This window comes from Colletotrichum lupini, chromosome 4, assembly GCF_023278565.1.
Source record: "Colletotrichum lupini chromosome 4, complete sequence".
In the NCBI taxonomy this organism is placed as follows: Eukaryota; Fungi; Ascomycota; class Sordariomycetes; order Glomerellales; family Glomerellaceae; genus Colletotrichum; species Colletotrichum lupini.
Genome location: NC_064677.1, coordinates 7,546,480 through 7,571,462, shown reverse-complemented (window position 1 = coordinate 7,571,462; position 24,983 = coordinate 7,546,480). Strand labels below are relative to the sequence as shown.

Sequence of the window (24,983 nt, the reverse complement as noted above, 5' to 3'; positions counted from 1 at the left end):
GGTCGGGCCAGGAGCATCCCGTTGCCAAACTCCTTTGTGGACAAAGCTTCCTCTCTTTGACCCGGAATTTTTGGGATGAAGAAAATCTATCCGCCGAGAGAGTGCTGTAACCGACTTATCGGATTCTCATGTGATGATATTGGTGGTGGTTGCTGGGAAGCTTTCCATTGCTAACCCGGCTGGGGCTGCTGTCATGGCCGTCGGGAAAGCTCCCACCTAAGGTGACCATTCCGTTTCATGCGTACCGGCAGATGGCCTGATCTCGAACTTGGCTAGGTAGACTGTTCGTACTGAGCGGCCCTAGGGGTATAACCAGCGTTCTAAGTATATGCAGGGCCCTGTGGTGCAAGCCCACCGGCAATCGTCTGTGTACCACAGTATGCTGATAGTCTTTAAGCCATTGTTAAAGGTTAACATGATGTGACATCCCCGGACGGAAGATATCAAAGGGCTGCCGCGGCCTCCTTCTCTCGTTCGGCTCTCCGCACCCGGCGCTCAATCATCTCCACCCGGCCTTCGACATCGGCAACGAAGTCGGAGACGCCCAAAACGCCCTGCTGGTACCATGCCTGGAGGACGTCCTCACTCCGGGCGCGCAGCTCGGCCATCTCGGCCTCCTGGGCAATCTGCGTCGCTTCGATACCGCGCAGTCTGGGCATGAGGGAGGCGAGGGCCGCGCTCTGGGATGATTCGGGGATGGGGCAGTCGTTGACGGAGGTCAGGGACGAGGCTGTTGCCGGGAAGGCGGCAGCGGAGGCGAGGACGGTGGCTTGGATTGCTTCTGGGGCGAGGTGGATTGGCGGCTCGGAGGGCGGCGGGGGTTGGAAGAGGGTTGGTTGGGAGTTGTCTGGCAAGGGGTTTTGGGGTCAGTTGTGCTCATGAGGCTTGGGATTTGGCAGAGCATAAGAATTGGCGGAGGAACGTACAGATCTTCATCAATTCACCGTATACGCGTATGCGGGAGAGGAGGTGGTTGAAGCGGCGCTCGAGATCTTCTAGGGTATCGACTGCTGATTCTGTCTGGGAGGAGTGTGAGGGTGCCGTTGGGCCGTATAGGAGGTGCTCGATGCGTAGTAGACGCGATTCGAGGAGGGATATTGTTGAGAGCGTCGTCTTGTCGAGGGAAGTGTCCATGGTGATGGGGGATATCGCGCCTTGCGTCGTCGCGTGTTTGAGTATGTGTCGTTTGGAGCAAGGAGATGGATTCCACTACGCAGCTAGTGTGCCGTCGCGCGTGGTTCAGGCTTGATGTGTCTAGCGTAAGACGTTGCTGGTGATTGCCGGTGAGGAAAATGTCGTAGCTGGGAGGTAAGTCGAAACAAGCAAGCAATTCCCCGAGAGCTGATCGTCGCGGGTTGCGATTTAGCGTGGTAAGGCTGGGAGGTGAGGAAGCAAGGGAAGGTGTTGAGTGGCTGAAGCTCTCCTCTTGGGATCTCGAAGTTGAGAATCCGTGTGGCCAGCTGCCCCAGGAAAGTGTGGCTTGTGACTGACCCACCGGACCACCCGATCCAAGACATACGATTAGATAAGAGGCTCTCTGGCTGAACCAGCCAATGGAATGAATTGGTCTCGGGCGCATTGAGACTCATTTCCCACAATGTCTCTCTAATTACAAAGTCATTATTCTTCACATATCTTCGGTATCCTAACCAACTATATCTGAGGCGGTTCCGGGGAAGACGATGAAAGGGAGAAGTAAAAGCAACTTTTCTAGCAGACATTAGGTAAGTTGAGGCACATCAAAACCAACGACATCAAACGGCATGTGAGGGTCGTCTGAGTCTCGTGCTCCCCCTCAAACTCTCCAGTGCAACTCCATGCCGGCCCCTGCGCCAAGCACAGGGTGAGGCAAGTGTCATGGAGCGGATGAGCGGGCTGGGTGAACGCTAAGGTAAGGACCTGCTGGCATTCTGTTGCTTGGTGCCATGCTGTCTTGCCTTGTCCTGTGCGGGCCGGTGTTGGCCGCTGACGGACATTTGGGAACGTGCCAATGCCTCGTGGCTGTGGTCATGGAAGTCTCCGCAGGGTATGAGGCACGTACATAGGTCGGAACGGATACCGAAGGTCCATTGTGGTCTGGGCAATACGTAAGAATTGCTAAACTGCCAAATGCTTGCCCCGTCAAGTTCCAGTCGCGGGTCTCCGGTTTTCTTGCCTAAGAGCTCCCCGGAGGTAATGCTGTGTAACAAGAATCAATGGCATTGGACAGCTTCTGCTCGGCGGTAACAAACGCTCTCGTCAGTTCATCATTTACTTCCCTGACCAACTTGCACTTGCTCCAATACCCACCACTACCACCACCAAGACTGGCAGTCCACCACCACGCAAGACGCAAGGTACCACCACCCTCACGACACCCTGTGCCTGCTCGTTTTACCCGCCCCGAGTCCCCCGACCAGGTCCTGTCATCCTAATACTACCTTACTCTGGGAGCTGCCCGCCGCCTGTCCATAATTAATACCTTTAAACTTCTCGGTTATTGAGCGGGAACCCTCGTCCCTCCTCTTGCTCCTTCTGTCTTTCTCCCGTTCAGCGTGTACTTTGTACCTGCGGGGGGCTGAAGTGTTCTACGGATACATACGTCCTTTTTCCCATTTGTACACGTATACACCTTACCCACGTCCCGGGGGAAGCAAAAAGACCATCGCATCGCATCGCACATTGTCGTGTGATCTATCCGTCCGTCCTGCGACTTTGCGACCGAGACGACCTTCGACACCTTGGACGTGCCGTCGTGACTCGTTTTGTCGCCGCCCCCCAAGAAGGGCATCCAGAGATCGACAGGCAGACGAAAGGTGCTTGCTGGCCGGTATTGGCCACCCCGTCCACCGTCCGTCCCAGTGCTGCCTTCTCAGCCCGGCGGCCCCATTCAGCCAGCGTCAGCCCACCGCAGAACCAGAAACCTTGAATTACTCGGTCGCTACACCCCGAACCGAAGCCTGCGAGGTTTGTCCCAGCAGGGGCAACCACCTTTTTCTCGATTGATTTCGAGAGATTCCTCCAAAAGCACGTCACAGCTGCCCTGCGCAAACTCTCCGCCGGCCATTCGTCGCAACGTCACGTCTTCTCTACGCCTTCTCCGCCTTGACTGACTGAGAGAGTGTGTGGGTGGGTGCGACGACTCGAACACCACTGACGAGTGACGACCGACCACCTACCTCCTGCAGCCGCAAGCCGCAAAGCCGTAACCGCAAGCCGCAGTCGCATTCCAAACGCCGCGAAGCCGAGAAACGCCGCCTTGCTTTTCTTTTCTTCTCTCCTCTTCCGATAAACGACGAGCAACTGCTTTCTTTCGACCTCTCTTGTTACTCGTACGCTTTCAGCTTTTGCTCGACATACCATCCACAAAACAGCTCCATATCTATCATAACTCACAACTTGTGACTGTGTTCTGTGACTTTGGGTCACAGTTGTGGACACTTCGTTCTACTTCCCCAATCCGGCAACTTCTTACGGACTCTTTTTATTTTTATTTTTTGGTTATTCTTATCTGACCTCCGCTTTTTCGATTGCGCTTGCGACTACTATTACCAACCACTCGAACGAGAGAGAGAGCTTTGCGACGTAATCTGGCGACGACAGCGAACAACGAACAACGACCGACGACCGACTGATCAAGACGACGACACCGACGGTGATCGATAATCACGAAACGGGCGAGCAATACTATGACGAATTACTCTAGCATTACTGATGGAAACGCAAATTCAATTGCGTCTGGAAGCTCCGGCGAAATGTCACGGTATGCCGAATTCCCGATCCTCCCCGCAGAAGCAGAAGGCGCATACAGGCAGATCACCCAGATGGAAGAGAGCTTTGCTAACGCATGGGATACAAATCTGCAGACAACGCCGAAGAAATACTAAGGAGGGGGGAGGCCAGGCCTCGATGCTGAGCAGTGTGATCAATCTGCTCAATACTAGTACGTCCTGTCGCGGATTCCCACGAGATGGCACACGAGTGCGGGGCAAGAAAAAGAGCTGACGAATCGTGACTACAGTCGTTGGCGCGGGAACGTTGGCAATGCCATCAGTGGTGTCGCATATGGGCTGTATGCTCGGTGTGTTGATGATTGTATGGTCTGGACTCACGGCCGCCTTTGGCCTGTATCTTCAGTCTCGTTGCGCCCGCTACCTTGATCGAGGGACATCGTCCTTCTCCGCCATTTCCAAGATTACGTACCCAAACGCCGCCATCATCTTTGACACTGCCATTGCGATAAAATGCTTTGGGGTGGGTGTCTCCTACATGATCATCATTGGCGACTTGATGCCAAAGGTCTTCATCGGCTTGTTCGCGAGTGCCGTGGCGGAGAACCCTTACCTCGGCGAGAGGAACTTTTGGATTACGGCTTTCATGCTGGTCATTATTCCTCTCAGCTTCCTCAAGAAGCTCGACTCGCTCAAGTATACCAGTATTGTTGCTCTGGTCTCCATCGGCTACCTCGTCATTTTGGTCATCTATCACTTCTCAACGGACCGGCTCAAGGACATGAGCGAAATTCGAGTTGTTGAGCCCGAAAGCGCTGTCGCATTCCTCAGCACATTGCCGGTTGTTGTCTTTGCCTACACATGCCATCAGAACGTAAGTTGACCTTGGTTGGTCGTCGGGGCTTTATGCTGATTCCGTGGACAGATGTTTGCCATCTTGAATGAGATAAAGGACAATTCTCCTGGCAGCGTCATAGGGGTTGTTGGCACTAGCATCGGCACGGCCGCCTCGATTTACATTGTCGTAGCTATCACTGGCTACCTCACGTTTGGCAACGCTGTCAAGGGCAATATTGTCATGATGTGTAAGTGACCCTGGGAGGATGGTACCCTCAGACCCTGCTGACTTTTTTCAGATTCTGCAACTGCCGCTTCCTATATCGGACAGCTTGCCATAGTAGTGCTCGTCACCTTCTCGGTTCCTCTTCAGGTCCACCCTTGCCGCGCCTCCGTCGATGCTATCCTCAAGTGGCGGCCTAACCGTGCTTCGAACGCAAACGGCCGGTCTACCTCTCCGGGCGGACGCCCGCTGCTGCCCTCGTCGGCTTCTGTACGCTCCGACCACGGATCCAGCTCATCCATGGGCGAGACTCGATTTGCGATCTTAACCTCAGTCATTCTCATTCTTTCCTATGTCACCGCTCTCTCAGTACACAGTCTCGAGAGAGTTTTGGCCTATGTTGGAAGCACCGGCTCAACCAGCATCAGCTTCATCCTTCCAGGCCTGTTTTACTACAAGATTAGCGACCCCGACAGCATCCATCAGCAACGCCTTCACAAGGAGGACGATGACGCCGATGCTCCCAATGACGAAGAGGATGCCGATCCTATGACAACTAGTATCGCCAGTCTTGGGAGCATTGCCAGCCATGTGACGGATCCTCGCCAGTGGAAGCGCAAGTGGCGTTGGGACCTCGAGCACATTGAGCAAGACGCCCTCCGCAAGATGGCCCTCGCCCTCGCCATCTACGGCGTATGTGTCATGGTGGTCTGCCTCTTTATGAACATTGTGTTCCACGCATCTCACTAATTGCGGCTACCTTCATCTTTGATGGAGATGCGGCTTAGAGGAAGAATTGTTCCATTGAGACGACGATGCAGATATATTTACTATACGGCCGCTCGGGATAGACATACGGCGACGTCATAAAAGTCCCACGGGCAGCGTCGCGCATTTTTTGGAGTTGAATGGTCTGCTTCTCTTCTGATTCTCAAGGGGCTTCTTTTGTTTTCTTCGTGTACCCCTTACCAGCGTGGTGGCTGCATGTCAAGGGCGTTGGTTACGTCCAGCATTGGTCTTCTTTCTCATTGTTTAGTCTAGAAACAGTTTCTAGGACAGACTTGGCCCATCGGCTCATAGTCACAGCGGCCTTTTGATAACCTTCAAACTTAGCTTCAATCGGGAGTGACATTTTTGGTCTTTTTACAGTCGTTTTATTGTACAACTCTTGTGATGTGACGTGGTGCCGGATGCCTCTGGCGTCATCACCTCACGGTCCCTCGTCAATGCCCGTGGGCGAGCCGAGCCGCACCCTGGACACGTTTCTGGCCTGCCCGTTGCCGTCTCTTTTCGCCTTAATAGTACAATCCCGCCATCTGCCTCTTCCGCTCTGCGCCATCACGAATCCCATGCGTGAAAGAGCCAAGTGCGACCCCTGCGATTCGCGCGACGCTTTTTGATGCTTTTGATACACGACACATTCCCAGCCGATATGGGCTAGCTACCCCATCCTCGTCTCATCCATCTGAGCAAAACTTTCCTGCAAATCGTCGCTGCCGGTGCCTATGATGATTCCGCCGGTGCCGCCGCCTTGGCCGGAGAGGTAGGTGTCCTCAGCGACTTTGCCGCCGTCGCCGTGTTGGCGGTGCCGTTTGGTCTGAATTTGGGCTGGAGGATGCCGACCATGGAGAGTAAGCGCCAGACGGTCTCGGTGGGCTGGGCGCCGACGCCGACCCAGTAGCGGGCGCGGAGGGAGTCGAGGCGGATGTCCTTGTGCGGTTTGGTGGTCGCGTCGTAGGGGTCTTGGCGGGGGACGGGGTCGTAGGTGCCGATTACTTCGATTGGTTTGCTGTTACGGGCTGTTCTGTTGTTGGTGAAGAAGAGTTACGGGTTAGCTTTTGGAGGGTTTTCTCTTTTCGTGCTCTGCTGAAGTTTGCGATGCGGAGAGCTTTGCCTCTTGGCAATGGGGGGAGAGGGGGTTATGGTGCTCATCTCATGGCGGCGATGATGTGATCTTCTGGGGATGGTGACTTGTGGTCGAAGGCGTACCTTGCTTGTGTGACGACGATGTTGTAGAAGGGCTGGTTGACGCGCCCGAAGCGGGCAAGGCGTATGCGGACGACCATGGTTGGAGGTTGTGTGGAGGGTTGGGGCTCGTGCTGGTGTTGGGAGGAATGAACGGTTCCGTCGGGAGGCTCGAGTGGGAATTGATTGAGGTGTCGGGCGTTCGGGGCGTCGTGATCGCGGAGCTACACAGCTTCAACGATGTATAGCAAGGTGAGGTGATGTGAGCCGTTCGGTGGCCTTGGTCGTGTCCGGGGGAATTTTTGGTCGGTGGTGATGTTGTTCCGCTTCCGAAGCAAGCTTGGCACTAGTACGAGAACGGTAAGGTAACGGAGGAGATGACTGGAACGGGGACCGGGGACCGGGGACCCGGGCCCCTACCGATTTTCGTGTGGTGGGTTCGTAGTGATATGAGCAGAAACCAACAAACGATACCAACTAAGCAGTGGAAGAGAGGGAAGCGGGGGCGGTCTTGTTAGAGAAAGAGAGGGGAAACTAGGGGGAATTTGCCTGGCCACATTAACTTCCCACTCTGTTCTCACGAGTCACTGCTCTTTCTAGCGCAACGACTAAATAAACTTTCCACGACTCGAGCTACCTCACGGCAGGAAACCCGTTTGCAATGGCCGACACACCGGCACCTCCCCCACACCCATCATCGGGGCCCGTTACAGAGCCGGCTGCCGAAAAGGTGAATCAACGGGCAGCTCAACCGGCAAGACCGGCAGCCACCTCTCCCGACGTCGAGGGGGGAAGCACAGATCCTCTTGCACAAGTGACTATCGCTGGCGACGATACTGAGAATGAGACCGACGCATCCTCATTGCAGAGCGGACTTACTGCCACAACAAACGAATCCCAGGCGTCTGTGACCCCAAGCATCTTTGACTATCGGCTCGAAAATGGCCGCAGTTACCACCGCCTCAGCGATGGCAGCTACCTCGTTCCCAACGATGAGACTGAACAAGAGCGTCTCGACATTGCGAACCATCTCTGGCTCATCGCCTGGGACGGTAAGTTTTGCCTGTGCCCCAAGAACCAGGGCGCCAAGAGGGTTCTCGACCTCGGCACGGGCACGGGCGTGTGGTCCATCCTATACGCCGACGCCTTCCAAGGTGCAGAAGTTCTAGGCGTAGACCTGAGTCCAATTCAACCCAAGTTCGTGCCTCCGAACTGCTACTTTGAGGTTGATGATCTCGAGAAAGAGTGGACGTGGACGACCCCGTTCGACTTTATCTTTGCGCGTAATATGGCTGGCAGCTTCCAGGATTGGGCAAAGGTCATTAGACAGGCGTTTGAAAACCTCGAACCCGGCGGCTACTTTGAGGTCCACGATAACCTGTACCCCCTCGAGTGCGATGACGGCACCCTCAAGGAGGATTCGGCGCTGTTCCAGTGGTCAAAGTACCTTGTCGAGGCCACGGACAAGATAGGCCGTCCCATTACCATTGCCTCCAAGCTTGACAAGATGCTCGAGGAGGCCGGCTTCGTGGACGTGGTAGTCACGAAGCAGGTCATGCCGGCGTCGCCTTGGGCCAAGGACGAAAAGTTGAAAGCGCTGGGTGTGTGGACGTCGGCTTCGCTCCTCCCCGGCATTGAGGGCCTGTGCCTCGCCCTCTTTACCCGCGTGCTGGACTGGGAACCTAACGAGGTCCTTGCATTTTGTACAAGCGTCAGAAATGATGCCAAGAACTTGGGCATCCATGCGTACTGGTACGGATACTCCATCTACGGACGAAAGCCGTTCCCCAAGGGAGGGGAAGAAGAGGCTACGCAGAACTGAGATTGGAGAGTCTATTTTGGAGGTCTGCAGTTTTCCTGTTAGAAAGGCAAGTCCAGACAGTGACTGCCTGATAATTATGAGCGTGCGTTTCTCGGGCTACATTATATTTACAGTATCGATCATATGTTATCGTTCTAGCGGCTATCTTGTGTTCTCGTCTTTGGCTTTGCTACAGTGCGTTTCATGAATGTCATCATGTTTCTTGGAACCAACCTGCATGATTGTGTTCTGGTCTTCTCAAGAGTAATTGCCTATTACTAGATTACGCTTTGTCTTTTGCCTGTGGCCTCTGTTACATGAAGTGTGTGCAGGTCAGTTTAGTCCCCACGATCCGCGCTCATCTAGTGAACGCCGATACACGTGAGATTGATTCAATCAGCTGAAGAAACGCGTGACTGTATGAATTGTGAACCTAATGATAATTAGAGACATTGTCGGACAAGCCAAGACAAGCTTCAAGGAAGTTAAAGCCAGGCTGGTTGGAGTAGCTGTCGATTTATGAGCGTGTGAACCTTTACCTGCGCGGTCTTTCGTGTTAGATCTGAAGACGATCTCTTCTTTAGCTGTGACGCAAATCGCTCCCCCAAGACGTTCTCAGGCAGATCGCCGAGACGATCGGCGATGTGCTCGAGAAGCGGAAAGAACTACGTTTTGACAAGATCCTTCAGGAGCCCCTGAGCTGGTTCATAGATTTAAACAGAGCACTACTATACCCTGCCAAGGTTGACCCCATGCTGTCGCAGTTTGAAAGTGACAGGCTTCCAGGAATACCTTATCAAGAAGCATTTTCGGCAAGGCTTTAAAACTTACAGCCCTGTATATGAACGGAAGTTATTTTGTGGCTTACGGGGACGATAGTGATGAGATGCTGAAGACTTTTCCACAGATGTCTGATATTGAAGCTTCAATTTTTGTCAAAAGGTTGTCAAATAGCTTGGAGTACGATCTGAAGAGGCGGATGAGTGCTATAGAACTCACGAAATTTGCGCGGTTCAAATCTTCGGACCCCTCTCGAATGCGCAAACAGGTCCAGTCATCATGGCTTTAAGAGCCAGTTACGGACGCTATGGATCATAAAACCCTATGGTATTGTGAACACATAGTGAATCGAATCTGTCAATGGATGCCTGAAAAGATTCGCAAGTCAGGAGCCACCGAATCACACTGTACTTGGAAAAGTGAGCATCATCATACACGCGAGCATAAAACGAATGTTGAGAACGTGAGACATCTGCTTCACGGGAGTTCGAAAATTCATAGGTCAAAGTTTTTTATCGTGCATGTGAGGTAGGCTCCCTGTGTGTCTGTGTCAAAGAACTGATGCCTAGGCTTACATCGGCGTTGAAACCTATTGACTTTTACTCGGATAGATGCTAGCGAAATTGCAAGTCTTACGTGCATGATACCACCAATCGACATCGTGTGTCAGGCCTTGCCGGTCAGGCCTCGTTGGTTAAAGGATAGCTCAGGGGGCATAAAGAGGGGGACTAAGTAACAAAGGAGTAGCTTAAGTATATATAGAGCGTTAGTAATATACCTCGAGGGAAGGGTAGATTTTAGTAATTCCTTTTTTAAACCTTAATAGTAGTTAGCCTCTATAAGCTTTTTCTTTATATTATATACTTATTAATAATTTAAAATTTTTATTTATAAAGGGGACTAGGTTAGAAACTTAAAATATTAATAAAAACGAGACGTAATAAGAGAGCGTAATTAGCGTTATAATAATAATAAAAAAATAACTCTTTTTTATTAAACCCCCTAGAGTTACCTCTTTTTTAATAAATAATATAAAAACGAAGTATAATAAAATAAATAATATAATAGTAACGTAAAAGGACCGTATTACTAAGAGTATTAATAAATTTTAAATAAAATAATAAACCTCTTACCCTTACTTATTAATACTTAAACCGAACGATAAGTAATAAGCTAATAGAATTATAAAAATAAAAACGATAATTAGAAAAAGAAATCTTTATTATAACGTATAAAGAGCGCTTATATAGAAAACGAGTAGATTTAGAATACTTACGGAGCTCTTTAAATAGCCTAGCCCCTATATTAAAAGCTACGGTTTTAGTTATAATAGCCTCGGACGTTAGTTTTAATATAAATAAGAACGTAAACCCTTAGATTAAGGATAGTTTAATAAGCGAAGCTATATTTAAAGCGCCGCTTAAATAATAATAAAATAACGAGTTTATATTACTTAAGCCCTTATTTACTAGCTCCTTTTTAACTTAAACAAGTATTATAAGCGGAACGTTTATATTTAGGCCGCTATCCCTCCCTAATTTATTATATATTAATAAATTAGTATAGGATTTATAAAGCTTCCTTTTTAATTATTATTATTACTTTAACTTATAAGTTTAATAAATAAGAATAAACTATAATAAAGTAACGTATGCGGTTAGTTATTTAAGTAGTAGCGTAAAGACTTTTTAAATATATTATATTTTTAATTACTAAAGGACCCCCGGGTTTATAATAAATTAGGTTATATAAAAAAAACTAAAGACCTTTTTATAAAATAACTTATTTAATCCCGCTAGTTAAGGAATAGTAATAAGTATATAATTAAATAGTACTTCGTAAGGCTAAAAAAAGAAAGTTAACGAGTTCGTTAGTTATATTAATAAGCTTAAAATAGAACTAAAATATATCTTAATAAAAAAATAGAGGATCTTTATATTAATAAGTAAGCTACGGCCTAAACTACGCCTTATAATAATATTATAAATAGAACTTTCGCGGACTTATTTATAGTTAGTATTATTAATAAAACGTATTCAATAATCTTTATTATTAATAAGGAGCTTATAAACGTCCCCTAGGTAATATTTTAACTTAAACTCGAACGAGCTAATAGGAAAATACTAGGGCGCTAATAAGTTAAATATATAAAGGATACGCTACGACTTATTTAGTAAGGATATTACGTATTATAATTATAAAAAGACTAGCTATATTATAAGGGATTACTTATAATTGCGGGAGTAGTATTAATAGTATTATAATTATAATAAAACCGGGTACTTTACTAATAGCTACTTAAGCGTTATATATTATAAATATAACTAAAAAGGGTATAAGGCCGCTAGTTATTAATAAGACTTTACCCTAGCTAAGTAGTACGAATTAGTAACGAGCTCGAATACTATTTTAATAAAGAGAGTAGCTAGCGATTAATAAGGGTAGTACTTAGATATCCTAATTTATATATATTTAAATTACGTATAAGAAAAGCTAAGCGCCCTTATCGATTCGGGAGTAAAAGGGAACGTAGTTAGTATTAGTTTACTTAATAGCTTTAATACTAATTTACGAATTTATTTATTACTATAGCTAGTAAACGTAGAGGGTAAATAGATAGAGACGCTAAGAAGCTACTACTTATAGCTTCGAATTACTAATAGTAATTACGTAACGGAAATATAGCTATATTACTTTATAATAACTAATATTACGGCGCCTACGCTTATTCTTAGTTTCCCTTAGTTAGAAGATGTCGACCCGCTAATTAGTTAGAAATAAAAAAAGTAGTAGTATTTAATTTATAAATAATATATCCGCTTAGATACTCTAAAAAAGGGGCTATTAAATAACTTAGTTTTAGTAATACTTACGTATATTATAATTAACTTAGTTATAAATAGTAACGTAATACTAATAAGCGTAGCTAAGGATTAGAAGCTATGTTACTAGGATTTTAATAACTTATTTTTAAAAAAGAAGGCTATTTTATTACTAAATAGAGTACTATACGACTATTATATTAAGTTAAACGACGCGGTACTTATTCCCTAGGGACCTATTTACTTATTATTAAATTATAAGCTCGAGATCTTGCGCGACTATTTAATAAAAATAGAGGTTAGGGGTTAAATATACCCCTTTATAAGCCCGGTAGGAGTACTTATCTTTTTTATACTTAAAAAAGGAGGAGAGCTACGACTTTGCGTTAATTATAGAGCGATTAATAAGATTATATAAAAAGATAGAACGCTATTATTATTAATTAGAGAGATATTAAATAGACTATTTAATACCTCTATTTTTATAAAACTAGACCTTAAGAAAGTATATTATTATATATATATAGCTAAGGGCGATAAATAGAAAACGGCTTTTTATATTAAATACAGGTAGTTCGAGTACTTAGTTATACTTTTTAAACTAACTAACGCGCCCACGACTTTCTAAGCGTATATTAATAACGTTCTAAGCGGCCTAGTTAATACTATTTATATTATATACTTAGACAATATTTTGATATATAATAATAACTACGTAGTATATAAAGAGCACGTACGTAGCGTACTATAAAGATTATAATAATAAAACTTATATTTAAACGGTAGTAAATACGAGTTTTATATATTACGTATAAGATTCCTAAGGTATATCGTATTTAATAAAGGCGTAGAGATAGAACTTATACGTATTAAAGCTATAATAAATTAGCTACTTTTAAAGAGCGTTAAAGATATATAAACGTTTTTTAAATTTACGGGGTTTTACTATAGATTTATTAATAATTATACTAAGATAACGGCATTTTTAATAAACTTATTAAAGAAGGTAAAACTAGGATAGTTAGAGTTATTAATACCCGTTATAGAGTTATTTAAGAGGTTATTAATAGTATTTACTAACGTATTAATATTATAATATTTCGACCTTATTTTATTTATATAATAATAAATAGACGCTTTAGCTCGAACTATTAGCTTAGTAATTATATAATTATTTAAAAGTAATTAGTACTTAATTATTTATAAGTTAAAGAAATTAACGGATATAGAGAGCTATTATAGTATAAGAGATATAGAGCTACTAGCTATTATAAACGTACTAAGGAATTAGTAATATTACTTTACTTATAACTAAGATTAGGTCGTAATATTTATAAATTATTTTAACTTATAGTTCTTAAATATAAAAAAAAGACTAAACGGGAAATAATTACGCTAACTAAATAAACTCGTAGCGTTTAATATTAAGATTAGGTTTAAGCTAGGTATAAAGAACTTAGTAAATAAACTATTATAAAGACCTAATTATAATAAAAGTAATAATAATAATAGAGCGGAGGAGCTATTATTGAAAATAAAAAAAGACTTTTATAATACTAAAAATATATAAGAGCTTTTTAAAGTTATAATAATTAAGTATATAAAAACGAGCTATAGGAGCGGCTCTTAAGTAAAAAGGATAGTAAGTATTTTAAAAACGGAATTAGTAATAATATAGAGAAGTAAGCAAAAGAGGTTAAGAGCTCTAGTTCGAGGGAACTCTAAGGAGTACCTCGAGAAGTATAATAGGGCTATAAGCCTAGGGTATTAAAGTTATAATATAATATTTAGAGAGCTACTTAAGCTTATTATTAAAACTATAAATTACGAACTACTTATTCTATAAGACTTTAATATAATAAGAGTACTTAAAATAGTAATTAGTAAAGAGGGGTTATTAATAATAAGTTAATTACGGGCTATTTAATAAAAGGACGTTTTTATAAAGGATAGGTAGTAGATTAAAAAGAACCGACGGCCTTATTTAATTAGAAAAAAGTAATAATAAAGTTAGGTATATAACTTAAAAAGGCTATTATATTATAGCGGCTATGCTTATATATTACTATATAAGAGGCTAAGGAGGGAGGTTATTAAAATATATCACGATATATTTATAATAAAATATTATAGTATAAAGCGGACGATAGCGCTATTAAAACGTTACTATTATTAAAATAGAGTAAGTAGGGATATAAAAAGTTATATTAATACTTATATAATATATTAGCGGACGAAGCCTCGTTATTATAAGCTATATAGCTTATTATACCCCCTACTTACCCTAGTTAGGCTATAATAAAAAATATTACTAAACTTTATTATAAGCTTATTTATATTAATTACGTTAATTAGGAGGCGCCCCTACGACGTAGTACTTATTATAATAGACCGATTTATAAAATATAGCATTTATATTACCACGAGGACGACCCTTATAGCCTAGGGATTTATAAACCTCTTATTTATAAAGATCTTTATTAAGTTTAAAATACTTAGAGGGATCGTCTCTAATAGGGGGTCGTTATTTATAAATAAGTTTTAGACTTATTTTTACTACTTCTTAATAATAAAGAGGTATTTTAATACTACGTTTTATTTATAAACGAACGGTTAAATAGAATAGTAGAACTAATACTTAGAATAGTACTTTTATTATTTTTATACCTAGGATTAATTAAATTAAGTATAACGTCTTTACTTAGCTAAGTTTATATATAATAACGCTTAGTACTTAGTAATTTATAAAGCGCTTACTAAGGCCCTATTTAGGTTCCTATTTATATACCCTATATTAATCTTAATAGGGGCTCGAGATAGTATATAGAATATCTTAGCTAAGGAGCGTGCGGCCCGATTATAAGCTAATTAAAAAGCTCTATAACTTTTTATATAAAAAGCATACGAGACGTATAAATAATAAGCTAATAAAGCTAAAATAGATATATTATATAAAGTAAGTAATTAGGTACTATTATTAAAAAAGAATATTAATAAGTAGTGTCTTAGTTAGAAGTTAGTTAATAAGTATTTAGGCCTATTCGAAGTTAAATTAATAGTTAGAATAGTAGGGGTTATTTACTAATTAAATATACTAACGTAGTATAGAATATATAATATATTTTATATATCCTTACTCGAGCCGTATTAATACTATAAGGAAGCCTTTCGGAAGCCCTTATTTATTAAGGATATAAACGGGGAGCTACTTTATAAAATAAAAGATATTATATAATATAGAGGGCCGAAGAGGAGGTAATAATACTTAATCCGGTAGAAGGGATATAGTAATAACGAAAATACGTAGGAGCTAGCTAAGTATATCGAAGACGTAGCGATAATTAGTATATATAAAGAACGAGTTTTAATTAAGTAGCGCGCCCTAGCTCTTAATAAGCTTAATAACGTAATAAACTAGTTATTAATAAAAAAAAAAGGGGGCTATATAGTTATAATTAAGTAGTATAAACGTACTAATTACGAACCGTTTTTTTAATTCTTATAATACGTAAAAGGACCGCCCTTATTTATAAAAGAACTACCCTTATATTAAAAGGGCCGCCCTAGTTATTATCCTAGGGGTCGTTATAAAAGAAATAATCTCTTTATTATTAACGAATTTATAAATAATTAGTTACGAATACGGAGCGTAAGTAGGGCGATTATATACTAGTTAGAATATTATTTAAGTAGCGTACTTTATTATAAATAGTGCGAAGTAGTGCGATTATAGTATTATTATAGGATAAAAACGTAGCGCGGGAAGAGCTTATAGCTACTTTATTATTATTATTATTAATAATAAGGGTTAAGCGGGCCTTTTTATTAGCGCGCTTAAGTACCTTTTATATATTATTAATAGCGATTCGATAGGTCTATTAGAGTTATAGAGTAATATTAATAACCTAAGTAATAGCGATAATAAAGTAATAATAGAGTAATAAACTTCTAAATTATAGACGTTATTATTTAAAGTAAGAGCGGTACTTTATAGGGTTCGGATTATAGATTTTATAAACTTAGGGACTTAAGATATTATTAATATAATACGTAGGAGAAGCGACGGAGTAATAACCGCGCTAAGCGCTTATTATATCCTTATAAAAATAGTTCTATATAATATACTTAATATAACGTACGTTAGATTTTAAAAAAATATTAAATAAAGGAGCGAATTAGGGGCTATAAATTACTAACTTAGCTAATTATAGTACTCTGTTTTTAAATTAAGCGCCTTATATATAACGTAAGTAAAGTAAAGGAGCGGGCGTACTTAGCTAACCCCGATTTTTTTAATATTTACTTTTTTTTTTTTTTAATAAAAGTTTATAATAGTTAGTATAAATAGTATATAAATAGTAATATATATACGAAGTTAGGGTAAGTAAAGGGGATATTAGGCTTTTTAAGTAGACTATTACTACTATTATTATTAAGTATACTTATAACGTTAATAACCGTTTTATTATTAATAATAGTAACTCTGCGATTAGGAGTTATATTTATATTAAAACGAGTTAGTAACGAATACGGAACGACTTTATAAAAGACTTATTTAGGCACGGGAAGTATATAAGAATAGGGATTTAAAAAATATTCGTTAGCCATAATATTTATATAACGAGGGAGTAGCGTAGATATTAATAAAAATAAGAGATTCTATATAAAAAAGATAATTATAAATACAAAGGAAAAAAGGAATTTGGAATCGTAGTAGTTTAGAAGGGGGTTAATATTAATAAATAAAAATAGGGTAATAACTACCTAAGTACTAGCGGTTATAAGGATAGCTTATAAGTAGGAGCGACCCGGGTATAGAATTATAAAGCTATTATTTAGAATAAGGGGTTTATATTTAGGCTAATAAGCGCTATTTATACCTACCCTCGTATTATATATTTAAGGATTTCTTAAGTAAGGGATTAATATAGTATATATAAACTATAAGCGGGCTTTAGGACGAAGCCTAGGGGAGGGAGTATTTTATTAAGCTTTATTAATTAGGCCTCGTTAGTTAAGGGATAGCTTAGGGGGTATAAAGAGGGGGACTAAGTAATAAAGGAGTAGCTTAAGTATATATAGAGCGTTAGTAATATACCTCGAGGGAAGGGTAGATTTTAGTAATTCCTCTTTTAGACCCTAATAGCAGTCAGCCTCTGTGAGCTTCTTCCCTGTGTCACATACCTATTGACATCGTGATTTATTTTTAGCTAAAAGCTAATGGGGGCTCAGGATTGAATTTTTCTACAGTTCTTTTTAGGAAGGCTGCGATGCCTCTTTTCCCACGAGTTTAAGCTATACCTTAACATAGTGAGACCTTCCGTCATCTACCTGTTCTATATAGGTCAACTGATGGCTTTCCATTGCCAGCCCGAGCCTCAATGAATCATCGAGTTGTTTGTAAAACCCAGCTGAATTTGGGTCAAATAGATGAATGATCAAAAGTTTCGTTAATTCAGTTGAGATATCCGTAACTCTTATTTCATGAGAAAGTATTTGTTCTTGGCAGCATGACGCCAGTCATAGCCTGCATCAAAGGGATCAAGCCGTCCTGCAAGGTGTAAGGACTTTCCGCGCCACTCGATTTCTCTCTTTGAAAGACAGCATGGGAGGCAATTTGGTAGACCTTGAAGAAAAGGCTATGTTGCTGTGTTTATGTCTCAACGCTGCCGGCCAACTACCATTGGGTGTGCCAACAAAACTCAACTAAGCGCTGTTAACAATTGCAAGAAGTACGCTATGTTTTCTGTTGTTCTCAAGTAATCCCCTTGCCTGAGAACGGATAGCGGGAATGAGAGCACATCATTCACTTGAGTCTCTTTCCAGGCTGGCTATTACGTAGTACAACAAAGTGACAGACTTCGAGACAGCATCAGGTAACTATTAAAAGAGTCATCTCAATGAGCACTCTGCATGGGCAGCATGCGGTTGTCAAGTCTCAATTTCGCGCCGCGGCTAAAATTGTGCTTCCATCAAGACCCCATTCGGCTACTTCCTAAGACCACCGTGCCGGGAATTCGGTGCGCGCTGGGGACGCCTTGACCATGACAGTTCACTCCACCAGCGGCTGTAGCGGCGGCAGTGTGTTTGGTTGTTCTCTGGCACCCTGGAAAGTGCGATGGCGAAGATGGCAGCTACTTTGCGAAGACAACACGATAGATACGAAGAGTTGTTTCCAAGTACGGGACAATGGCCCGAAATTCCCGCGAAGAGCTACTGTGGCTCGTTTGCGGCTAAGGTAGAGTCTTCTATCAATAGTTCTGCCCCAAGTGCAGGTGGGCTGGTATGACGCCAAGTCCTTGCTACTAGTCACACTTACTGATCCCGCTGCAGGCTGCAGCTGTCAGGAACTCCGCCGTCGGAACTTTTGAACCAGCTTGGCGGTGCCCACCGAAAAGACGACTGAACGAGCCTCCAAGTGGTCGGGTTGTGTCAAATTCGGACTGACAAGTGACAGACAGGCTCGAGGTCTGCCCACCGAGATGACAGGGCCCGTTGCCACCGATCGTCGCCTCGGAAAAGTACATACACGAGGAAAACGATGGCTTTTGGCTGCCCGATGCCAACAAATCTAACAACCACGCCCAACCCGGCCTGCTGCGTGCGTGCGTATCTGGTAACCTAGACGAGAAAAAGAGGCACAGAAGGAGGAGAGTCCGAAGAAAACAGTCCGTTTTGTTTACTATGCTAGATTCCTTAGGGTGGAAATCAGTGCTGCACGGGGGCGGCTCTTCCATGCAAGGTACCGCACAACCGAGCTAAAAGGGGGGTTACTGAATTTAGTCTGCCAGCCACAACCCCAACAGTGTTGACCATGGGTGTGCCTCATCTCGCCTGGGTTTGTGTGATGGGGATGGACACAAATGGAGGTTTCCTGATTGGACCTGGGGATAAGAAAGCATTCGTGCTGAAAGCCTGAAGCCATTGAACGTTCCTGGTGAGTCTTTCTCTTTTTTTTTTTTTTTTTTTTTTTTTGTTGGAAGAGCTGAAAGTTTCATAAACAATCTGTCTCTGGCTATCACAACAAAAACCCGGAACTCTATTGGCGGCAATGGGCCATAGTCTCGGCAATACCGGCCGACGGCCGACGGCCTTTGCTTTTTACGAGTTGCAGTGGATGCCATTTGCTTCCTTCGCGTGCGCCCGAAGCAGGGAGTCGCCTACGTCACGGCTGGCAGAAAAGAAACCAACCCACCATGAATTGATGGTTTTAACAGCAATCTAAAATTCTCTGAAAGTCGGTTTTGCATACGAGATGGGGCGGTGGGGTAGCACTAATGAGTGGAGGAGGAGGGGTGGGAGCACCAAGCCTGACTCGTCCGGACTATCGACAGGGATCGTCTACAAATGGGTTGTTTATAAAGCTTGAGGGGGGAAGCTCAATTTCTCTTATGGTGTTCGGTCAACTTCTCAGATTCAACAATTTTGGACGTTCGTTCTTGTCACTCGCTCAGACACACTACTTATTCTAATACCGGAAAACTTCAACAAAACACCAAAAACAAACTATATATAATTTCTCACTTAGAAACGACAACATGTTCTCCAAGACCGCCGTCGCTATCACTTCTTTCTTGGCCATTGCCGAGGCCGTCAAGGTCACCAAGCCCGCCAAGGGCGACGACTGGGACCTCTCCAAGACCAACGAGATCACCTGGGAGACCGTCTCCAGCGACCCCAAGAGCTTCGAGATCGTCATCGTCAACCAGTCCGGCTACCCCGAGGTCTCTGAGACCATCGCCACCGTCCAGGCCGCCGATGGCAAGTACGAGCTGAAGGGCGCTAAGGTCGCCGCCGGCGATGCCTATCGCATCAACCTCGTCTCCGTCGACCCCCAGAACTCTGGTATCCTGGCTCAGTCCAACGAGTTCAGCTTCACTGGCTCTGACGGTATGTGAAGACCACTCATTTTTTCACTATGATGGTTATAAGCAATCGCGCTGACTTGCCATGATTTAGACTCCTCTTCCGCCTCTGCTTCTGGCTCCGCTACTGCATCGGTCAGTGCCTCCGGCTCTGCTGCCACTGCCTCTGCCACCGGTTCGTCTTCCTCGGCCTCCGGCTCCGCGGCCACTGCCACCGTCACCCAGACCTCCGGCCTGACCACAGTGACCACCGGCTCTGCCACTGCCTCGGCCTCCGGAACCGCTGTCTCTAACGCCTCCGGCTCAGGTACCGCCTCCGGCACCGCCACTGGCTCCGCTGCCTCTGGTACTTCCACCTCTGCTCCCAGCAGCGCCTCTGCCATCAAGTCCACCTTTGCCATCTTCGGCTCCGTTGCCGTCGCCGCCTACATGCTCTTCTAAGCAAGATTTAGATACAAGCACGAATCTTGTTTTTTCCTTAGAGCTGTTTTGAGAAACCCGAATGATACCAACCGGCTACGATTAAGGGAGTAGCGACAAACCAGCGAAGTGCATTTGGATGGGCTGGAAATTGAGGATTATATCGCGCAAAAATCGGATGGGTTATGTCTGGCGTTGCCTTCGCACAAGTTTGAATTACGTTTTTATAGAGTAATCTTGAAGCCTTGCTACTGGACTCCCTCCATTTACAAGCGGCTCGAATACGCAACCTGCATGTGTGAGTGTCCGTAAGTATCCCCTGACGATGGAGAACCTGGTATCTATCTGTATGCATGATGGGATGGCCTTCCTGGGATTTAACCCCAAGTTTTCGCGCTGTTCCGGACGCGACCTGAGCGCGGAGATGAGCAGACCCATGCCGTTCATCCCGAGTGCCCAAAAAGTCAATGAAATAATCTCCACCATTGAATTGGGCTCGTAATTATGGATACAGAATGGGCGCACCTAATTCGAGACCGTTATGCGGCATAACCCTGCCGTTCCCCTGATCGGCTGCCTTAACGTGCAGGTTGGCGTCTGTTGGTTAACCCAATTGGGATTGACGGCTGGGATCATGCTAGGATGGGGCGGTCTTCCTTCGCTGCTCCGTTATCGCGAGCACTGGAGTAGCGAACCAACGGCTAGTTCAAATCGCGTCAGATCACCTATGGAAAACATGATTGTAGATCACGATATTACGAGGAAAGAATACGGGTTGCTGACTCTCATCATTTCGAAACGAAGACCGCACACCGGCAAACCTGTCGATGAACCCCAAGACGGTCACTTTGCGGGCATTACCCGCGAGTTCCTTTTTATCGTGGATCCTGAAATTTCGCGACAATTTAACCTTCCACACTTTCCACGTGCTGAAGTAGCTTTGTTCGTTCCTCCACTGTCTTGAAACTGTGAGACAGTCTGCTTCAGCCTAAGAAGGCGCACACCAATAAGAATAGCGGTCTGGCTGGTCTCAGATGATGCCGCTTATTAGGAATGTTGCCCGTTGAATTGTGACGCGAGTAAGGGATCCATCTCGCTGTCCTTATTTTGCCTATCATCGAGTGCTAAGGCACACCCAACAATGGGCTTCGTCTACCCTGCTCTTCCGTGAAGTTCAACCGCGATGATCTTTCTTCCCCTTATGATTATATCTCTAGCTTGCGATGTATGAGTGAATACGATTATAATTATTCCCTCGCTCAATCGCGTCTAATCCAGCGCTCCAATACATGATGAGACGCTGAGTCTCCTAATCTCACACCTCGAAACTCAAGTTGCTGATTGAAAGCTATTGGCGGAGAATGATCAGTGGGGCCCACTGCTCAGGAGGGCTTCTCGTACCACAATCCTCACATTGCATAGCGCGGAGACTGCTCTTGGGGTTCGAACACGACATCGGGTTCCTACTGCGGTTTAAAAGTCTTCTTGGGATTTCCTGAAGATTTTGCAGCAAGTTCAGATGTGCTGATTTAGACTGGCTATTGAGGTAACAGACACCCTAAAGCATTCTGGGGAAGATCAACGCCATTCCAGATGGTGGGATGCACAAATCATTCTACACTAAGCATCTCCACTCATAGAGGAGGCTGTACTAGAACTTTTTCTTCTTCGACTGAACAACCTCATGGGTCCGCTGGGTTGTGTTCGCTTCAAGGTTGGCGGTAAATAGCCCTCTTTTAGAGACTGAGGGCTGATGTGTGACTGAGGGAAGATGCCAAACTTCCCTTTGCTGTTCGTTCCAGACCAGCACCAATGATCCTGGTAAAGCCCTGAAGATGCTTAGGTTAGCACTAGCACCGAGCCTGACCAGTCACTCAGGGCAGGGGGAAAACACTTACACCCAACGTTTCTGATCACCTCTCCCTTCCCAAACGTCAGCCAGCCTGCTCTCGAGTTATCGGAAGGGTCCCATCTCCATCTCGTGGTGATCGATACCGCGCTGGTAGCTTGGAACGAAATCTCATTCTGTTTTGGACTCTCAATCTCAACGCATTTGGCTGGAAAGGGTCCTTGAATGCCGTCGTGCCATCCGGTGCACCACTTGCCGCCCCATTGCTCCGGAAACTCAACACCGACAATCTTTGCGCCAACGAAGAATGTGAGCACATTTGAGCTACCGTCAGGGCCCAGGAGGTTCTCGCCTCTCCGCTGAACGTGGCTCTTCAAAGCTGTGGCGACGGGAAACTGGGTGAGGATATCATTATCGGGGAATGAACTTGGAGCTGGAGGCGATGGGAAATGGACATCATAATCCTCGATTTGATGATGGTCCTTGCCGACTTGACCATACAAGACAGTAACGCCAGGAACTTCAGGGAGAGGCTGTGGATGGCGAGAGAGGTGTTGGAGGAGCTGATCTGCGCTCTGGAAGACGATTGCATCCCCCTCGTGAATAGTGCGTCCGATGTGGGTGCAGAACAGACACGCGTATCGGATTTCCGCTGTTGTTTTCACCGCGATGTGAGATTTGACCAGCAAGCGCACACGGTAGAGTATACCATACTTCAGAAAGTTTGCTCGGGCTTGGGGTTGTCAGAAACGGCAAAGCAAATCAATGGAAACTCGGGTTGGCTTACAGTCACCCTCTTTATCTAGAGTTAATGATCTGTTCAAATGATGATACTCGCAATCCATGCACCGGCCGATTGGAAGTGGTTCGCCCTGCTTTTGTTTTAGTCGTAGTGTTCCCAACCTGGATTCCGTGCGTCGAAAATGTTTTGGGGGTTTGAGGGTTGACTTACCCACGTCATGGTCTGCTTGATGCCGTGCCAATATCCTCCACGGCGAAATGTTTGTGCGCCGTCACAGAATCCCTTGAGTTGATGGAAAGAGCTCTTTGGCCCTATCAAACATCCTTCTTCCTTTTCCATTGTTGAGATGGATCTCAAGTGTTGCGTACTAGTCTCTGAGGCTGCTTGCTCATCAGCCAGCATCAGTCCATCTGTAAAGAGTCCGGAAGATGGGAAATCGACGGAAAGGGCTGGATCAGATTTTGTTCCTGCGCTAGGTGACATCCTCACATCGATGATTGGAAGCTCAGGTGAAGTTACGTTGGAAGAGTAAGTTGGGACATCGGAGTATATCGACGTTCTGTTTGTAGTTGAAGGACTTGTTGGATCAAATACCGAGCTTTGCGGCGTCACGGTGTCGAAGCCTCTTCGATGCATCCGGGATACGAATGTACCATCGCTAAATGCATCATCATTCACGGCAGAATTCTCGGGGATGCTTCCACGGAAAGGTCGCCTGGCTTTTGGAACAGAGGTCTGCTCTTCAACCCAATCTGATGTCCGTGGTTGTAAGGGTTCCGGTGAAGTGACAATCCTCAGCTGGCCCATCCCATCGCTGAGAACACCTGGGGATAACGGTCGTCTTTCCCCTTTACTGGAGGAATTAGCTCCCAAAAGCCCACGAGATGATGGAGGATCTGAATCTGTTGACTCGGCTATGGAGTGAGTCCGCCTCACCGTCGCACTATCAGACGAGCCATGTGAGTCTCTCGTGCGACTACGGCTCACTGACAGTTTGGGTTGCCGCGGTACGGCAGGAAATGAAGGGATATTGGCGGTTCCGTGGCTTCCACCTCGCAAAGGCGGTCCCGGCCGAATTTGCGGGCTGGCGCTGAGTGACTGAGCCAGCTGGGGCGGTAATGGTGGTAGAGGCGGCAATGGCGGAAACTTGTGCACCGGCGTGGTCGGAGTTTTGACGTCGATTTTCACCCTCTGAATAGCGTCCAGTACCACTAGAGCAAAGCTTCGTGTCGCCGTCTGAATATCGATAAACTTGGTCGAGTCGAAAGTGTCCAACTCTATGTAATCCTCAAAGTCGTAAAGCAGTTCTTCAAGTGTCCTTCGTTTCTCCGCCAGATCATCTTTCTCGAAGATCAGTCAATCGACCACCATCCAGGCATGCCACGGCTCAACATACCATTTTCGGCGATGGTCTCTTTGAAGACATCTCCATGCTTTTGGAATTGGCTATTCCACAAAGGTCGTAATCTCTTCAATGCCCGTTGGCCTTCTTTTGCGATGGTGCTGGCTGACTTGGCCATCTCCCGGGATGTTTCCGGATCCTCATCCTGTGCATCGTGTGCATTCTTTGCAGATTCCTCCCCCCTTTCTACTACTTCGCGGAAAGGAGCAAGAATGAGCTCCTCAACGTCGACAGCCATGACTCGGAAATGACTGTTGTATGAGTTGAGACAATGTAGGGAAGTAAAATGCCCAAGAGCCGCTCCACGTCCGTGAGTTCGGCAAGGTTCGGATCGCCCATGACACAACGTGGCGATGGGGTTCGAATTAAAGGGTCTTTCCAAACGGGCCCGTTACCACATAGCTGGTACACTGAGTACACTGCGAGACACCCATTGCGCGGGAGATTACTGCCTGCAGCCTGAGAAGGCGGCGGCGTGTTGGAGAGAGGGTGCAATTCGAGGACTGTCCTCAGCCACTCGATGGAGCACGTGGGGAGCTCGCTAAGGGGCTGAAGACAGGATTCTTC

General features: G+C 44.9%; 10 protein-coding genes across 10 annotated transcripts; 5 read left to right on the top strand and 5 right to left on the bottom strand.

The window, feature by feature from the left end:
• Nucleotides 1–443: 443 nt before the first annotated feature.
• On the bottom strand, nucleotides 444–1,579 carry CLUP02_09338 (nuclear distribution protein; the record flags this gene model as incomplete). Its single annotated transcript, XM_049288317.1, has 3 exons — nucleotides 444–847; nucleotides 927–1,209; nucleotides 1,520–1,579. 3 exons carry the CDS (start codon nucleotides 1,577–1,579, stop codon nucleotides 444–446), a joined length of 747 nt encoding a protein of 248 aa, XP_049145461.1.
• Nucleotides 1,580–3,734: 2,155 nt separating this feature from the next.
• CLUP02_09337 (transmembrane amino acid transporter) lies at nucleotides 3,735–5,520 on the top strand (the record flags this gene model as incomplete). The annotated part of the gene is made up of 5 exons (XM_049288316.1): nucleotides 3,735–3,742; nucleotides 3,846–3,922; nucleotides 4,001–4,584; nucleotides 4,636–4,795; nucleotides 4,847–5,520. 5 exons carry the CDS (start codon nucleotides 3,735–3,737, stop codon nucleotides 5,518–5,520), a joined length of 1,503 nt encoding a protein of 500 aa, XP_049145460.1.
• A 181-nt stretch (nucleotides 5,521–5,701) lies between these two features.
• CLUP02_09336 (uncharacterized protein) lies at nucleotides 5,702–5,902 on the bottom strand (the record flags this gene model as incomplete). The annotated part of the gene is made up of 2 exons (XM_049288315.1): nucleotides 5,702–5,750; nucleotides 5,832–5,902. 2 exons carry the CDS (start codon nucleotides 5,900–5,902, stop codon nucleotides 5,702–5,704), a joined length of 120 nt encoding a protein of 39 aa, XP_049145459.1.
• A 371-nt stretch (nucleotides 5,903–6,273) lies between these two features.
• On the bottom strand, nucleotides 6,274–6,836 carry CLUP02_09335 (ribosomal protein S16; the record flags this gene model as incomplete). The annotated part of the gene is made up of 2 exons (XM_049288314.1): nucleotides 6,274–6,574; nucleotides 6,760–6,836. 2 exons carry the CDS (start codon nucleotides 6,834–6,836, stop codon nucleotides 6,274–6,276), a joined length of 378 nt encoding a protein of 125 aa, XP_049145458.1.
• Nucleotides 6,837–7,396: 560 nt separating this feature from the next.
• CLUP02_09334 (methyltransferase domain-containing protein) lies at nucleotides 7,397–8,557 on the top strand (the record flags this gene model as incomplete). The annotated part of the gene is made up of 1 exon (XM_049288313.1): nucleotides 7,397–8,557. The coding sequence occupies one exon, from the start codon at nucleotides 7,397–7,399 to the stop codon at nucleotides 8,555–8,557; it is 1,161 nt and encodes a 386-aa protein (XP_049145457.1).
• A 195-nt stretch (nucleotides 8,558–8,752) lies between these two features.
• On the top strand, nucleotides 8,753–9,605 carry CLUP02_09333 (uncharacterized protein; the record flags this gene model as incomplete). The annotated part of the gene is made up of 5 exons (XM_049288312.1): nucleotides 8,753–8,800; nucleotides 8,869–8,917; nucleotides 9,146–9,239; nucleotides 9,301–9,373; nucleotides 9,444–9,605. 5 exons carry the CDS (start codon nucleotides 8,753–8,755, stop codon nucleotides 9,603–9,605), a joined length of 426 nt encoding a protein of 141 aa, XP_049145456.1.
• A 10,071-nt stretch (nucleotides 9,606–19,676) lies between these two features.
• Nucleotides 19,677–20,444, top strand: CLUP02_09332 (developmentally Regulated MAPK Interacting protein; the record flags this gene model as incomplete). The annotated part of the gene is made up of 2 exons (XM_049288311.1): nucleotides 19,677–20,028; nucleotides 20,098–20,444. The coding sequence occupies 2 exons, from the start codon at nucleotides 19,677–19,679 to the stop codon at nucleotides 20,442–20,444; spliced, it is 699 nt and encodes a 232-aa protein (XP_049145455.1).
• Nucleotides 20,445–20,689: 245 nt separating this feature from the next.
• CLUP02_09331 (uncharacterized protein) lies at nucleotides 20,690–20,870 on the bottom strand (the record flags this gene model as incomplete). Its single annotated transcript, XM_049288310.1, has 2 exons — nucleotides 20,690–20,713; nucleotides 20,748–20,870. The coding sequence occupies 2 exons, from the start codon at nucleotides 20,868–20,870 to the stop codon at nucleotides 20,690–20,692; spliced, it is 147 nt and encodes a 48-aa protein (XP_049145454.1).
• A 94-nt stretch (nucleotides 20,871–20,964) lies between these two features.
• Nucleotides 20,965–21,387, top strand: CLUP02_09330 (uncharacterized protein; the record flags this gene model as incomplete). The annotated part of the gene is made up of 1 exon (XM_049288309.1): nucleotides 20,965–21,387. The coding sequence occupies one exon, from the start codon at nucleotides 20,965–20,967 to the stop codon at nucleotides 21,385–21,387; it is 423 nt and encodes a 140-aa protein (XP_049145453.1).
• A 656-nt stretch (nucleotides 21,388–22,043) lies between these two features.
• Nucleotides 22,044–24,654, bottom strand: CLUP02_09329 (uncharacterized protein; the record flags this gene model as incomplete). Its single annotated transcript, XM_049288308.1, has 5 exons — nucleotides 22,044–22,252; nucleotides 22,322–23,005; nucleotides 23,060–23,144; nucleotides 23,225–24,354; nucleotides 24,411–24,654. 5 exons carry the CDS (start codon nucleotides 24,652–24,654, stop codon nucleotides 22,044–22,046), a joined length of 2,352 nt encoding a protein of 783 aa, XP_049145452.1.
• Nucleotides 24,655–24,983: the final 329 nt, after the last annotated feature.